The sequence below is a fragment of the Anas platyrhynchos genome, chromosome Z (genome assembly GCF_047663525.1).
Source record: "Anas platyrhynchos isolate ZD024472 breed Pekin duck chromosome Z, IASCAAS_PekinDuck_T2T, whole genome shotgun sequence".
Taxonomy (NCBI): Eukaryota; Metazoa; Chordata; class Aves; order Anseriformes; family Anatidae; genus Anas; species Anas platyrhynchos.
In genome coordinates this window covers 11,887,286-11,904,430 of record NC_092621.1, presented here as the reverse complement: position 1 = coordinate 11,904,430, position 17,145 = coordinate 11,887,286, and the positions used below count along the sequence as shown (strand labels likewise).

Genomic DNA, 17,145 nt, shown 5'->3' with positions numbered 1-17,145 from the left:
GGAGAGACTGCAGGAGCTTAACATGAAGGCACAGACTCTCAACTCACAGATAGAGTGGAAAGTGTACACACCATGGTGCTGATGATAAAATCACTTGCCTTGCAGTGAGTCCATGTTACAGTCATGAATTCCTAGCTGTTCTTCATGTATTTCCAAAAGTACAAAGTAAACAGTGCTCCACTATTTTTAGAGATGGAGAAAAGCTCTGGTACATGGAAAATTCATCATCCAGAACATTTGGTTAGCTCTGTCTTTACATGCTGACAATGATGGTTCCACAAAGAGTTGCACAGTAATGCTACTCTTGAACTATAAATAGGGAACTGCAAAACAATCTCTGGCTCGAAAATATCGGCCAAAAGCAGCTACATGAGCAGAGATACAATATCCCAGACAATGTATTTCCAACTGGACATGTAAAGTACTTAGAAACGTTTTGCATTATCAAATTTCTTTCCTGGTGAACATGCAATGCAGAACATAAATAACAGACTATGCCTAAGCTTAGCTATTTTAAGTAGAAGCAGCTCAGAAACCAGCAGCCAAGTTTTTGATTTCAAATTCAGCCAAACGTTGCTGCTAGCTCGTTGGGGCTGCATTTTCCCAAGTGTCCAATTTCAGTGTTGGCTCCCAAGCCCAGCATATTTTTTACTTTGAGAATCCCAGTGGAAGCTGACAGTGGGGTAGTTCTTGCTGGTTCTCCTATGCGATAACACAGGGCTGTCTCAGTTTCACAGGTATACGCTGCCAGGTTTGTTCCCTTTCCCAGTACTGAATTCTGCAGTTAAACACCCTCAGCCAAGATTTGGCCCAGAGCTTCTGGGCTTTTGCTTCTGCTGTTCCATTTGGGACTGCACACTCTCTCTGATATCCCTGGTTTCTCCAACTTGGAAATGTTTTTCCACAGACTTAGGATTTCCTAAGCATGCATGGCTTCTATACATAAACCAGAAGAGCAGTTGATTTGTATGTGAACTGTGTCAGGTCTGCATGAGATGTATTAACCACCTCTGTCAAGGGGGAATTGCCCTTGATGTCTCTCCTCTCTGTATAGAGAATAGTTCTGCTTGAGTGAAGAGCAATTGTAAGGTGGCTGTAACAATTCTTGACCTGCTATCTTTGACTCTCAGGAGTTTCTGTCCCTTGTGTAGAGAGCTGACCCCTGCATGCAGAGCAGCAGCTGAAATTCTGTGCTTTACTGACAGGGAACTGCATTGAACTTGCACCTGTTTCTAAGTTTGTTAATCTGCCAGTATTCACCAACCAGAGCCCTTGCTGTTTCCAGCCTACCAAGCTTTTTTTTTTCTCAGCCAGTTTGCCTGAACTTCTTTTAGATCATTTCCTGAGTATCTGCTTGGCTGATGTTTTAGGAGACCTGTGTTTTGATCTCTTCCAATTTTGTGAGCTCATGACGGTTAACCTGGCTGTTGTACTGTGGCATTGTTTTCATTTACCTGTATTTACCTGTAACCTTTTATTTCTTTGTGAGTTTTCAGGCAAACAGAAATACAAAATTGAATAATGTATTCATTAGTACTCTTTAAAAGAAAATATTGCAGACTCTGTTCTCTTTCAATGTAAACAGTAGTGCCCAAACTTTGTAAAGCCATTTTTCCTGTGTGTAGGTAGGAGGTGAGCAGCCTATGAGGGAAGTATTTAAACTCACAAATATAATTTGGTTAGTTAACTTGATAGAAAGTACTGACTGTTTTGTATTTGTCATATACACTCCTTCTACCGTAAGGAGCAGTACTTGAATTTGGACCTTTGTTGGGTCCTAACTTGTGGAAAACTTTGAACATGTCTCTGGAAATACAGCCCTTATAAGGCTTTCTAAATTGATGTACAAAACTGTGGGAAATATTTTGAAACTCTTGGCCATTGGAGTTCTTCAGCTCTGCTTCAGACTGCTGCAGTTTTATTTCTTTTCCAGAACCTTTGCCAAACACTGTGGTGCTCAGTAAAGGGCTCCTGCCGCTCCAAACTGGATGCTGCTGCGGATGGAACTCGATGTGGAGAAAACAAGGTGACTGTGAGTTGTGGTGTCTGCAAAACGGAAGCAGAAAAACCATGAATAGCTCTGCTATTGTTTGGTGTAGAAGGATGTCCTGTGACATCTCTGTTTCAATTTCCACTAAGTTGTCAACCTTCAGAGATTGAAATAACAATTCATGTAACATTTTTCTGTTTTAATAATCTTAACCTGTTTGTCCTTTTTGTTCTCTTGACAGTGGTGCTTCTCTGGTGAGTGCATTACAGTAGGCAAGACTCCAGAAGCAGTCCATGGTGGATGGGGTGTCTGGTCATCCTGGTCCCATTGCACAAGGACCTGTGGGGCAGGAGTTCAGAGCGCAGAGAGACCATGTGATAACCCAGAGTAAGCAGAGTGCACAATCTTTTGATGCTTTTTGTTCAAGATCTTTGAGGTACTTATGATGTTGGAGACACTTTTTATGATGCTATTTTACCAACGGGTAAAGGCTCACCTTTTACAGTCATTGTCTTTCTTATACTTTAATCCTTGCCTTCCATTGAGTTTATTTCTATTCAAAATGAAAAAAAAAATCCTGTTATTTTGCATGCTAGCTTTGTGTAAATGTTAGAAATGTTGTTTTAATAATACTGTCATACACAAACAAGCATCTTCATACACAGGGTAGGAGCAATAGGTAGCATTCTGTTCCTAAGGGAAATCAAGGACTTGCCTTTCATGTTTTATTTTAGTCATCAGCATCAGCTTTGTTTGAGCTTCATATACATGAGCTGATGGGTACAGAACATGAAGGGCAGAGTTTTCTAATACATACTTGAATTTATGAGGACACTACATCTCAATTTGAAAAATCACTAAGAGGGTCCCTAACAGTTGAGATCACTTGGCTTTTTCGGAAGAACTGTCAATTATTCTGGAAAATAAGGCATTTTGGGGAGTTCATTTGATAAGGTAATTTGATGTAAGTTCAGCCAGGCAATGTACCAAGCACTTCTTTGTGCTTGTAACAAGATACAAAGCGCCTCTAGATTCCTATACTTCATAAGAATATGTTTGGGTAATTGAACATGTGAACAGTATGACTACCCTGTAAAGGATTTGGATTCACCTTGTTATCCCATTGGAACCCAAAAGTCATTGCATGTTTGAAACTACTTTTCACCCAGAGTATCACATCTTAGTCTCAATGATTCTTTTCTAGACCACAGTTTGGAGGAGACTACTGCACTGGAGAAAGGAAACGCTATCGCATGTGTAACATTAGCCCCTGTCAAAAAGGCTTGCCCACCTTTCGTCAGATGCAGTGCACTGAATTTGACACAGTTCCCTACCAAAATGAATTCTACCACTGGGTGCCAGTTTATAACACAGGTACGAAGCTATGGTTTTTTTAATGTCTTGAACAAATTCCCAAGATTAGGCAATCCCTCTGTGCCACAAGGCAAGCAAGTGGGCAGAAGACTGGCCTGGCTGAACAGGGAATTCCTTCTGGTACTAGGGCAGAAAAAGAAAAGATACGAGGCTTCACAGGGAGATGAGAGGGCTGCGTTTTGCAAGTGCAGGGAGAGAACAAGAAAAGTCAAAGCCCAGCTTGACTTGACCCTGATCACTTTTGTTTTGTCAGACAACAAAAAAAAGGCTTTTTCAAGTATGTCAGCTGCAAGAGAAAAACAATGGACTGGTAGGTGGAGGTAGGTACTGGTAGGTAGATGGTGACCTAAGAAATAAGAAGGAGGAAAAGGCACATTTAATGCCTTGTTTTTTGCCTCAGTTTTTAACAATAATGACAAATCTTAGGCTGCCTGGTCCTCAGAGCTGGAGGACCATGACTGGGGGAGCAGTGACTTCCCATCTGTGGTCACCAAAATTGTAACTGAACAGCTATATCAGTAAAATATTCATAAGTCAATGGAGCCTGACGAGATTTCTCCCCACGGTGCTGAAAGAGTTAGGGGATGTTACAGCTGGACCCCTCTCAACAATTTACCAAAGGCAGTGGGAGTCTGCAGAGGTCCCTGCTGGCTGGAAGCTAGCCAATACTATACCCTTCTACAAAAAGGGCATGACCCAGGAAACTGTTGACCTGGTAGTTTAACCTCAGTACTTGGAAGAGTTATGGAGAAGGTTGTCCTGGATGCTACTGAAAGTCAGTTAACGAACAAAGCAACTATCAGGCATCATCAGCATGGGTTCATGAAGGGAAAGTCCTGCCTTAGTAATTTATCTCCTTCTATATGATACAGTCATCCATTTGGTGGATGAAGGGAAGGCAGCAGATGTAATCTTTTGGGATTTTAGTAAGACCTTTGATAGCATTCCTCACAGCATCCTTCTGTACAAAGAGCAAGAGGACAAGAAAGCTGATATCAGGGCTGGAAGGCATGTCCTGTGAGGAGAGGCTGAGGATGCTTGGGTTGTGTGCTTTGGAGAAAGGGAGGCTCAGAGGCGACCTCATTGCTCTCTGCAACTTTGTGAGCAGGGGAGGTGGAAAGTGCAAGTCTCTACTCCCTGGGAACCAATGACAGCACACATGGAACAGCACAAAGCTGGACCAGGGGAGGTTCAGACCGGACATTAGGAGCAATTTCTTTACCATGCTGATGGCCAGCCACTGGAACAGTCTTTCTAGCAAGGTGGTTGATGCCCCATGCAATGTTGAAGATGCATTTGACAATGCCCTCAGTAACATGCTTTTACTTTTGGTTAGCTCTGAAAAGGTCAGGCAGTTGGACTCTATGATCTTTGTAAGTTCCTTCCAACTGAACTATGCTATCCCATTCTATTTGAAACATCCTCGGTTTTGGTGACCTTTTGCCAAATCCTTCAAATATCAAGCAAATATTTCTTCTCTGGCTTACAAGGTTTTTTGTCTATTTTTGTCTATGTTTTCTCAGCAGCCAGAATTTCAGTGTAGATCTGCATTTCTCCCTCATGATCTATGAGGTCCACAAAATAAATATAAAATAAAATAAAATAAAATAAAATAAAATAAAATAAAATAAAATAAAATAAAATAAAATAAAATAAAATAAAAATAAAGTTTGCAACTTCATTCTTACGTTCTATTAACATCATGTAAAGTGTTTTCTTGCTACTAAACTCTATCTTATCCTGGCTTCCTCAGGTCAGTTTTCAGGGGACATGCATTTAGACAGACAGTTGGCCAAATCCTGTGCTGATCCTTCATCTAACATAATTTTGTATGACTGTTTATGGCAGTAGGTAGCTATTGTGGGCGTAGTGCTTCCAGTTTTGTCTAGCTGTGTCCAGCTATTGCACTGAAGTACATCAGGCAGTTTTCCTGTCATTTAAAATGTTAATTTTCTGTCACCTTTCAGTGTTTTCTAACGATGTTCTGGGCACAATAACTTCAAGTAGGTTCATCAGTCAGTTCTCTGCCTGAGATGGAGCAGTCTGAGCCTTTCCTGTGTTTGTCCAAAACAAAACAAGACTTTGAACAAAAGCAAACCAACAGTCTCTTGTAAACCCCCACAAAGAGAGCTGATGCTTCAGGGCTCTCAGTCTATACTATCTTCCCTTACTTTTCAGCCTAAATTATGCCATCCCATTTTAAAGAATTTTTGGAGTACTCTGTTCCTACTTGAAGCTTGCAGCCAAGAAGGTTTTGGCTTGTTTTATTATCAGTCATTTTCAATTCTCTCACCCTGTACATGTGATATAAGGGGAAAAAGAAAGTGTTTTGAAGCTTTACCAAACCCTGATTGATGTAACAGTTTTTTTTTGTGAAAAGATTTAGTTGAGATGAAACCCTGAGATAGAAATTTTCTAGATGCTGTTAATTTCTGCGTTCCTTCATCCTTCTGGAAAAATGGTAAATGGTGAAAGAAACCTTGATGACCATCTCTCCCATCTTTAATTACATAGTTTCCTTAACCAAGTTATAATGATTGTCACTTAATTAAACACCGTTTAAGTGTTCTTTCCCACTGTGTAAATTGTACCTTCATAAAGATTCTATTGTAAATAGTGAGATGCAGCAAGTAGCTTTAACAAGCAACTGGAAAGGAAAGAAGTGGGTCATAACCTTGCTGTGTCCTAGGCCAGCTATGGTTAAGATTCTAAATACTTTGAGATTTTTCCCTCCTGTTTCAGACGAGTTTGAGCCTCCTGTGGGGACTTGCACAGTCCTATTGTAGAGTTGTCCTGGAGCACAGAAACCTGTGTGCTCATGCTAAAACACCTGAGTATCCATGGGAATGTCAACATGAAGGGAACTTGCAGGTTCAAGAATTTTTTTGGTGTTATGGTGGCTCTGACCAGGGTATCTACTGAATTGTTCTCATAATTCTGGCCCCTGCATTGACACTTTAGTCAGATTTTGGTGCTAAATTACTTCTGTTGTCATCAGGCTGAGCCCACATCTATTTTTATCATACCTTTTGACAAATTACATTTATCTGAACCTGATAGCTTCCTAGGACTTAAAGTCCACATAGTCATCATGCGTCTTACATTAAAGTGATTAAAGTAATCATATAAACACCATTCTTTTCTCAGTGTGTGCCAGGTTCATCTAATTCACTGGCAGATAGGGGTTATGTAGCTAAAGAGTGGGAAATTTCATATTTCTTCCAAAATACGTCTGTGTGTCAAGTAGGTCGAGGGAGGTGATTGTCCCGCTCTACTCTGCGCTGGTGAGGCCTCACCTCGAGTACTGTGTGCAGTTCTGGGCACTACAGTATAAAAAGGACATGAAACTGTTGGAGAGTGTCCAGAGGAGGGCTACGAAGATGGTGAAAGGCCTGGAGGGGAAGACGTACGAGGAACGGCTGAGGGCACTGGGCCTGTTCAGCCTGGAGAAGAGGAGGCTGAGGGGAGACCTCATCGCAGTCTACAACTTCCTCGTAAGGGGGTGTCGAGAGGCAGGAGACCTTTTCTCCATTAACACCAGCGACAGGACCCGCGGGAACGGGGTTAAGCTGAGGCAGGGGAAGTTTAAGCTGGACATCAGGAAGGGGTTCTTCACAGAGAGAGTGGTTGCACACTGGAACAGGCTCCCCAGGGAAGTGGTCACTGCACCGAACCTGACTGAATTTAAGAAGAGATTGGACTGTGCACTTAGTCACATGGTCTGAACTTGGGTAGACCTGTGCGGTGTCAAGAGTTGGACTTGATGATCCTTAAGGGTCCCTTCCAACTCAGGATATTCTATGATTCTATGATTCTAAGATCTGTACTGATATAGTCACAAGGCTTCAGCTAACAGTGTAAGATAATGTCTCTGCTGCCATTGCTTTGGAATTAAATTTTCTCTTGCAGTTCCAAGTTTGTTTAGTGTGATAAGGTAGTTTCACCTTAGTTTCTTTTTACCTGTTTTGTCTGCTGAGCAATTGTCTTTTCTAATTTTGTTTTGGATTTCCTCATCCTGTTCTGACTTCTCACAGACTGGCAAGGATTTCAAGAGTATAGGCCCACCTCTTTTGTTCCTTGTGAAGCTGGGAAAAAACTATTGAAGCCTTGTCATCTGCTGGCAGACAGATTAATCACATCCATCTCAGTCAGGTTAAGTTGGACCCTTCCTGCATTCAAACTCATGGAAGTCAGCTGTAAAGGAAACATTTGGATTTTGTATTTCTGCTTAGAGCAGGGAACATGTTCTTTTCTGGTTATCTTCATGTTATTTTGCTTACAGTTGGTGAATCTGAATTCTGTTCTGCTATATGCAGGGAAAAAAAAGCACACATATTCAACTAGGGCCAATGCAATGCCAGACAACCTGGATGAGGTTCACAGAAGAGCAAAATGAAAGACAAGCAATTTAAAAATCATAGTTTAAAGTAAAGGCAAGAAAAAGGCAAGTGCTTCTCCAGAAAAGAGAAGATTGAGTGATTTAAATACAAAGTGCTTGAAGACTGTTTCTAAAGGTGTATTGCATACATATCCCTGAGCTAGTAGAGGTACAGGCTAGCAAGCCAGCATGTCTCCATGCAGCGTTGTGCTCAGGTCTGGAAGCTACAAAGCCTCAAGCAGTTTTATGCCCTTGTTAACTTGACTTTGAAAAGCAGGACACCATGATCTTATTAGCTAGGTTTGAATGTAGCTCTTCTGCTTTAACCATCAAGTGAAAAGTTTCAGCATCAAGTTTTATGCCATTGAACTTCATACTGCAGCTTCTGAGACCCTCAATTCAAGAGGGGGGAGAAGGGAGAGATAGTACAAAGAGAGTCAAGGGAGAGCAGGCTCCTGCAGTTCTTCATGCCTGTGAAAGGTAGGAGAAGCAGTAACAGCCAAAATAATACAAGAACACTTTAGATAACATATTAAGAGTTCTTTATTGCTGGTCGTGTAGAAGGTTAGACGAATTAATGTTATCATTTTATATTGCAACACAAACAGGGCATGAGCAACCTAAGTGGCTTTGATCCTACTTTGGTGTAGAGAAATTTCAGGCAGAAATCTGATCATTACTGAATGTTTACAGGTTGGATGTAGTATTCCATGTATATGCTGGATTGCAAGAATTTCTGTGTCTTTTGGCTTAAAAATTACTAAAATGACAGCCTTTTTGTTAAAGTCTCATCGTGAATTAACTAAATTTACTGAAGTAATGGAAACTAAACCAGCTGCTTTAAGGAGTTCTTTTTGAGCAGCCCTAATGCAATGCAAACCCTTGCATTGAACTCTGTTTAGTCTTTTTAGTTTTTTTGAGGACTAAAATAAGAGTTAGAAAATGTGAATTCAACACCAGTCTTTGCTTTTGAGTTCTTCCATCATATGAGGCAAAATATTTTCCATGTATGTCAGTTGTCTATCTGAAAATAGTAGGTAAGACCTTTCTTATATCTGTCTCATGTTCAAATGTTAGATATTTGGAAGACAGTGACTGATTCTTGTGAAGTTTATTTACAGCCCTAGAATAATGGAGCCCTGATACTTCATCAGATCCTTGAGCTCAGCTGTAAAAAAAATAATAATGATAGATAAGTAAATAATTTCAGCAAATGAATGACTAATATAGTGTTTGGATAATTTCCTCAGTAGTGCCCTAATCAGCCTCCCATGCAGATGAAATAAGAAAATAGCTTTAAGAATGAGGACAGTAGTATAAAATATTGGATAGGAGTGTCTGTGGGGAAGGAACAATAATCTCTCATTTCCAGTGGGTCTCAGTAGAAAACTGACAGGAAGAAACGCATTTGTCATATAGGTAGGATCTATTTTTAGATGAATTACTACAATTAGGAAAAACAGGAAAGCTTTCAGGTCTACAAAGCTCTTCTCTGATTCATGAGGCTTTGCAAGTCTGAAAGTTTGCTTGTTATTTATTTTTACTTTTTCATTTGGCTTAGCGAGGAAGATTATCTTTCCCTACAAACTATTTCTGAGTTATATACTTAGACCATCGTCGTGACAGGAATATGTCAGTAGTCAGCACTGCCTGTTTTTTCTTGTTCATTGATTTCTGAAATGAAACTGGATACAGTCTTGCTTGTTATTTCAACATACAGCTAGGGAGGAGATACAGGTATCAAGCTACTACTCTACATATTTCATTATGAGCAGTGTAAAAGCTGAAATGGCTTTAAGCAAAGTCTGGATCAGTCAGGATGCATTTTTAACAGGTCACAGACTTGCTGGGATTCTTCTGTTCTCCTTACTGTATGAATACTGTGACTAGCATTTAAAAAAAAAAAGGTGTGGTGAGAAGATGAAGCAAACTTTAGAGCACTAACATAATCAAATTAACCGAAAAACAATTTCTCTAGCTAAAGGTAAAATAAATTGTATTGCTTATCAGGACTGTTGTTATCAGAACAACTGGCAGAGGTTATGGCTGAGAATTTTCACAGAGGGTCTGAAGACTGATAAGGTTTACAAACTTAATGTTCTTGCTTGAGATTTTTCTAGTTCAATCTCTGTTGATATTCTTGAATGTGACTGATTATCACCCTGATTTCCACCAGTGTCATTACCTCAGTCTCCTCTGCCTCTAATCCCTCTATTGCCCTTTCTTTATTAAGAGATCATTATTTCAGAAGCCACAAGCACATCATTGTTGTCAGTCTTAAAAAAACGTTTAGCTCTACTGACAAGAGGGAAAACAAAGCTCCTCATTAAGGTTTTGGATTTTCTGGAGTATCCCCTTTTTATTTTTTGGATACCAGTTTTAAAGCAATGCTGGTTACATGAATGAGATTAATAATGTTAAAGTTCAGACTGTGCAGGAGTCAGTGCTGGTATTGCAAGCACTTCAGGGCCAGGAGCTGCTGTCACTTTTGTGCACTGCATGGTGCTGTGTATGTGTTGGTGATGTACAAACCAGAGCAATGAAAGTGAATTTCCCCCTTCAAAAGCATAAGCTCTTTTAAAGGAAATGATTTGGTTTCTCTGCATTAGCAAAAAATTGAATTTCTCTCATTACTAGAAACTTGTCCAATTTTAAATATAGCTCTTTGTATGACAGAAGCAAGGTCAACAAAGGAGGAAGGGGAAACAGAAATTCATCGTCTAGGATATCAATTTATAGTTACCCTGCATTGCTCTGAGACCAAGGGAGCAGTTGTTGGCTATCTGGCATAGGATGAAAATGTCACTCAGCACAGGCACCTCTGTAGCACCCAGGGAGATTTTAGCAAAATGGCTCAATACGGTGCCTTGAAGTTCCTACTAACTGACAGTTTTAAGGCCTACTGCTTTGCTCAGCAAAGGATTTTGGCTTGCTGAACATGAACAAATTGCTGTGCCACTTGGTTAGATCAGGGTCTTGGAACAGACCAGGAGCAAAAGATGGTTCTTCTGCTGCTGTCCCTCCTGGATGTGACAGTGGATAGCTTTTCTTTCAGTCAGATAGCACTGAGTGTGGCCTACAGGGAAGCTGGGAAGGAACTCTTTGTCAGGGAGTGGAGTGATAGGACAAGGGGGAATGGCTTTAAACTGAAAGAGGGGAGATTTATTGTAGATATTAGGAAGAAATTCTTCACTCTAAGGGTGATGAGGCACTGGCACTGGCGGTGAAGAGAAGCTGTGGATACCCCTGGTGACTGTGCTGGAGGGTTTCTAGGGTAGTGATCTGAGGGCAGATAATATGTCTTTGGCTTTGACCATGGTTTCAATTCTAGCTCATCTTCTGTGCTTACAACTGATTTATCAAACTTGTGTCCTTTCACTCACTTAAGCCTGAGATTCAAAACTTTAGGTTCCCAAAGACCAGCATCCATGAGGTGGGGCAAGTGCCTGTTTGGCTCTTTTTATTCAATGTATGGACTAGGATAAGGCTGGGCCCTTACAGAGAATCACGAATTGCTTTTGCTGCAGTTTTTCTCTTCTCTGTTGCACATCTATACAAAACAAGCCTGGATATGTCAGACTCACCAGTATTATCTCCATTTCATAAATTGCCAACCAGGAAAAAAATCAAGTGTTTGAAATAATTTATTAACTGCCAGCAGGTATCTGAAATTAAGCAGAGATGTGACCCTCGACTGACAGGCAGAAGATGAGAAGCAATCATTTCACTGCTCACTGAGAGGGGTTGGCAGCACTGATCAAGAGTTATAAATTATCTGAAATCACTCAGCCATCAGCTGATAAAAACCAGTTTGCCTTGGCAATCTTACTCCCAAATTCCTCCTTTTCCCCTCACTGATGACTGTTGTTTTTGCCAGTTTCCTGTCCCTTTCTCCATCCCAACTGATGGCCTTATTACTGCTCAATTCAGCCAGCTGGATTTTAATATATGGACAACAGAAAGGGTGGAGGTTTGGGAGGTCTGATGGTACAGGGCTCTCTCTGCTTCCTACTCTAGTCATGTTTATCAGGCCTCTGCTACTTGCTAGTTAGCATTACTATGATTGCTTTGGTAACTGAGTCTAGTTATGCTATTTCTTGTCAGCAAATATAAGAGAAAGCTAGTGGATGGTGCGGTGAAGATATACGGTCATTCTCAGTGCATTACACTTCAATGTCCTGCTGTAATATTTTCTGAGGGAGTATTTTGTTTTCATTTCAGCAAACCCCTGTGAGCTCCACTGTCGCCCAATAGATGGCCATTTTTCAGAGAAGATGTTGGATGCAGTCACTGATGGTACTCCTTGCTTTGAAGGAAGGCACAGCAGAGATATCTGTATTAATGGCATGTGTAAGGTATTGGGTATGTTTGCATGTTTCTTTCTCTACAATTTTATGTAGTTATGGGAAAATACTTAATGTTTTTGTGGGTTGTGTTTTTTTTTGTGTTTGTGTGTGGTGGTTTTTTTTTTTTTGAAGAACCATGGCAGGCATTTCATTTTATTGCATTTTTAATGATCATGGAAATAAGTTCATAAAAACAGCTTCTCTCAGTAGACGTGAGAGTCATTTCCATTAGTTTTAATGAATCCATTAGCCTGAGGGCTAATTATTTTTGGTACCTTCGAACTCTTCTTTTCTTCTGTTGCTTTAAAACAACAGTTAAAGATAGCCTGTTTGGTTATGGTGAAACATTTTCATGAATGGTAGCTTTAGGGTTGTAATTGGTGTCACTGCTATGTGGTTTTATTTTCAAAATGCTGTTCAGTATTGCACACTATGTAGCAATTCTGAACTGACTTGTAGCAGGATCAGACACTTGCTCTTAAAGACAATTAAAAGTATTTCCCTTTACAACAGTAAATTGAATAATGTTGTACAATGAGGTAACTGGCAAACACGTGGTATGTAGCTCAACAATGTTCTGTTTATTGGAGAATAAATATAAGGTTCTCTGCATATTCTTCATGTTGGTAGTTAATATGCCTCATAACATCAGTCCCTCAGAAAGCAGTAATAAAAGATTTGTTCTAAGTTTTCCTTGCAGAACATGCCTTTGTGAAAGGGAGTTACTGAGATCCTGCTCCGATTCACAGTGAAGAGTTTCCACTTGGCTTTAGTAAGAGCCAGGATAGGCCTTTTAACTGTGATGGTGAAAGAACTGACCTGCTCATGAACAGCTCAAGCCAGCTTCAAACAAACCCTGCTGTATTGAAGAGTGTAATAAAATTTGCATACTGTATCAGCACTTTACTAATGAGAGGCCAAGGAATCTAAACCCAGAAGGCTGTTTTTGTGATGTTATGCTTTTATGTTATGATTTCCAGCCTAAAAGGGTTGGGATCACTGTGGCTAATTTTAGCTTCCATATGCTTTCTGTATTGAACTTTGCCTGTGACCATTCAAATTTTTGCCTATTTTGGAAATAGTAGAATGATTGACAGATTGAAATTGAAAGGAAAATTTTAATTGCAGTTTCTAGGTACCAGATATACTTCAACATAAATAGAAAGGCTTTGAGTCTCAAGAACTAAAAAATTTTTTCCATAGTACTGACACTATCATAACTATGGTTTTGTCAGCCTTTCATATGTTGACTACCACTTCAGATCTTCTGACAAACAGGTCTAATTGGAATCAGAATCATGGAGTGAACAATATAATCATGCAGCTGCCACAGATGAGAGCCAGCGATGAATAGGTAAACCCAAATATCTCATATCTCTGAAAGACAGTGTGTCTTTATATAAAAAAGTGCCCAGCATAAAGCTTGAGGAGAAGCTTTTTCAAGTACCTCTCAACATAATTCACTAATATTTTAGTCCAGCTAGTTAAACACAATAAATACACTGCAGATCATGGTCAGTAAATCTAGAAATACATTGAATATAATTAGTCTGGTACATAATTCTTGTACTCCAATAGCAACATGTTGCTAATAACATAGAAAAAGAGTTCACAGATATTAGCAGCAGTGTCTAATAATGCCATAAACTGGTTTTCATTACTTTATCTCACAAAAGTACTTCACATTTGTTCTAAGTCCTAAATAACACTTCAACCTGAAATTTAGTAAAAAATTGAAAATGGTGAGATGTTTTATGTTAGATCTGTCTGTCCATACTGCTCACATATTTGGTTTGTAGAGTAGTTCCTATTTAACAACGAATTTCAGAGTTTTTTCATAGTTGCTGGGCTGGGGGAATATAGGTAGACTCAGTTCAGTCAATAATCTAATCTCCTAAGTTTAGCTGATTTTAACCTGATTTTTCAGATAGCCATGGTTTTGCTCAGAGCAGACAGAGAAATTGTTCTTACCTAGATGGCTAAGCATGGATTGAGGTACCTCATTTTAGTTACCTAAGGTATACCGAATGGTTATCTAGCCATCCTGGTAAATCGGTAGGAAGTACAGACACCAGTGCCTTTGTGATTTGCCCAGTATGTGGGGCCTAATTTTTCAGAAGTGCTGCCTATGCCTCACTGCACAAGGAAGTTTTCCTGGTAGATGTTGGTATGGTGTTTCTTTAGAACTTCCTGATCAGAAACAAACCAGAACTGGTAACTTACTTGAGAACCTAGTAGAGAAGGCAGTTGGGCCCTCTGCTCTGTCATTTACATGTAAGAGGAATTCCCTGAATGTATAATAGTGTTAAATCACTCTGCACTGGGAATAGAGACTGCAAAGGGAAACCTTAATGCTACATGCCTGCAATTGCCACCATGTTTTCCTTCCAAGTGGAAGAGGGATGCAGTCCCCTTAACCCTTTTATTCTGTTCTCACCTAGCTTGGCCTTCCTTCTTGGACCCAATCCTGTAATAATGCCCAACTTAGAAATGGAAGGCGGCAACAAGATCTGTTAGTAATGTTACCTAAGATTGTCAAGATATATCATGACTAGTTTGCTATTTAACCATGTTTCTCTGCACTCATCTTTTGGGTGTCTCTTTCCCTTTATATGGAAGATTGTTAAAGAACATAACCTATCTTCACATGTTTAAATTATATGTCACAAACAGACCCTGATTCTTATTAGAGCACTTGGCTGCTCCCACAGGGACAATAAGTAAAGATACTGCCACTGTAGTATGTTTGTTGACTACTAGAAACTACATACATGAGTTTTCCAGACTGAGGAGTTTGGTTAAACATGCCATGGCATTGTCTAAAAGTGAAAGAAAGCTTGGTGAACACGCTGAGAGTGTGCAGACATTGACAATGGAGGACCTGGCATCTCTGCTGTTTGTAACAAGCATTCGTCTCCTGCACAGAATTTTAATAGGTTTAAATGATCTTCAGTCATGCAAATCTGTAAGCTGTTCTCTGTGGTAATGTGCGGTTATTATATTGAGAGATTAACATGCTGTTGAATTACACAACCATAGTACTAGGGAGGAAAGTGTTGTGTGTTTTTTTTTCCTTGTGCTAAAAAGCAGATTGCGTATCTCAATCTTTCTGTAGTACTTTCGCTACCATTCACTATGTTTCAATCTCCTCTTCCTACTGCTAGCCCAACAGGAAATTGATTCAGAAACATCTAGACAAATTATAAGGCACATCGGGGCACATCTTTCCCTGTTCAGAGCAATCTCGTGGACAACATGACAAGATCATGATTTCTTTATTTGTAGACCAGTGGGGGAGACAGATGGGAGAAAGAACTTAGAAGCATAACATGGGATTCATGTAACTTGATATTCAGGCAGTACATCCAGGACATACCCTTCAGTGAGAGCAAGAACTTTCTGTATCTGCTCCCCACAGCCAGTCTGGCACAAAAGTCTCTCCCTCTGGAAGTGGCAAAAGGGTAATATCTCTGGCTATTTTCCTTTTAGTCACCAAACAGCAGGAACTAAATTGTTTCTCCTACCTGTAACATAGCCAGGCAATTCAAGTCATTATTTCTGCCTCCATACTGTGTGGTGGGACCAGTAATAAAGCCAGTCTCAGGTGTGTCAAAAAGACTCTTGGTGAATGGGGCTATGACAAAGGGCTGCAGGGAGTGGTGATGATTTGCAATGCATATACTATGGCACAGAAGGGTTTCTTGTTAGCACAGCATGTTTCACAGGCAGAGGGTGCACAAGAGCATATGTGTAATACAATCAGAGGATAATTGTTGCTGTTTTTTTCTTGTTTTAATAACCTGTGTTTAGTCTCCAGATCCTCTTTAACAGGCAATTTGGCATAAATTTTAGGCATGCTTTTTAAGGCAGTTTTAGAAGATATGGCTTCTGCGTATCTAAATAGAAGATTGAGGAAAAGAAATAAAAGGGAGGAGGAAGCATCTAGAAATGTATCTGACAAATAAAAATAATGTACAATTCACTGGAGTAAGAAGGTAAAACCTGGCCTGAAAATTACAGTTCAATTAAACGTATTTGTAATGAATGACTGCTAAACCTGTTTACGCATGAAAATGTACACTTTGTGATGGTCATTAATGGCCTTGTAAGATGATGACCTGCTGCTAGATAAAAAGGTCATTTCACCACCAGCAGCACCCCTGTAGCTAGTGAGTAAAGTGGAGGCTTTACTTACTGTGACACAGCTATGCAGATGCTTCATTTTGGGGACCCCTGCACCACACCCTGCTGTGCTTATAGATAAGTCTGGTGATGTCTGGTCAGGTACAAGCTGTTTCAAATGTCAGAGGAAAACTGAAATAGAAGCCTCTATGGTTATATTTGGAAAGGACAAAGGGATTCATTCCCTTTGTGTCACAAGGATGTCATGTTTTGATACCATGGATGTATTAATAAGGGAAATGCATGGCAATGTGTGAACGATCTGAGCTGATACAGAGTACATACAGCCCATACCGAGATACTAATTGGCACCCCAAAGGCAGGAAAGTGATCATACTGTGGTAGTGGACTCTTTCACCAGTGACAGCATAGTATTTCAGGACTAAATTGTTCAGTGCTTGGGGATTTTCATACTATGTGGTGGTCACAAAGGAAATATGCTCAGTTATGTTCATTTCAGAATGTCTGACTGACAGCTCACATTAGATAAATTATATCTGGGTGTAACCACAAGAATGAGCAGTAAATAAAGGTGAACAGAAACCTTTTAAGAACATGGTAGAAAATGCTTATTTGACAAAAATGATAAAACTTGAAGACATATTTTTTGAGGTTCAAAAGAGAAGCTCAAAAACACTCACTAATATTGTCCAGTAGCAAAACATGAAGTGTTGGAGTTCCAATTCTAGAGTATTCATTTGAATATTAAAAAAAAAAAAAAAAAAGATAAAATCTATTTTAAAAAATCAAACTTCAGCCTAAAACATTTTATCCCCAACACTGTGTTTAATAATGAATGTGTTCATAGAACAGAAAATAAACTTCAGCTTGCTGGACTCCCCAAGGAGGCTGGTTGCTGCTCTGGTCTAATGACA

The 17,145-nt window shown here is 39.8% G+C and overlaps 1 protein-coding gene and 1 long non-coding RNA gene across 4 annotated transcripts in view; one reads left to right on the top strand and one right to left on the bottom strand.

The window, feature by feature from the left end:
* ADAMTS12 (ADAM metallopeptidase with thrombospondin type 1 motif 12) overlaps positions 1 to 17,145 on the top strand; it is a 173,052-nt gene that overhangs the window by 109,225 nt on the left and 46,682 nt on the right. For 2 of the 3 annotated variants that reach the window (XM_038170323.1, XM_038170324.2), the window contains 4 exons: positions 1,934 to 2,026; positions 2,232 to 2,377; positions 3,195 to 3,364; positions 11,964 to 12,097. In XM_038170323.1, coding sequence (XP_038026251.1) covers positions 1,934 to 2,026; positions 2,232 to 2,377; positions 3,195 to 3,364; positions 11,964 to 12,097 — 543 coding nt within the window. Of the gene's footprint in view, positions 1 to 1,933; positions 2,027 to 2,231; positions 2,378 to 3,194; positions 3,365 to 11,963; positions 12,105 to 17,145 lie in introns of all 3 variants that reach the window. The other variant, XM_072030844.1, reaches the window with a different exon arrangement.
* Positions 2,385 to 6,449, bottom strand: LOC140000642 (uncharacterized). The gene is made up of 3 exons (XR_011805699.1): positions 6,039 to 6,449; positions 5,325 to 5,418; positions 2,385 to 2,543 (listed from the first exon to the last, which is right to left on the bottom strand). It is a non-coding gene; the product is annotated as an uncharacterized lncRNA (long non-coding RNA).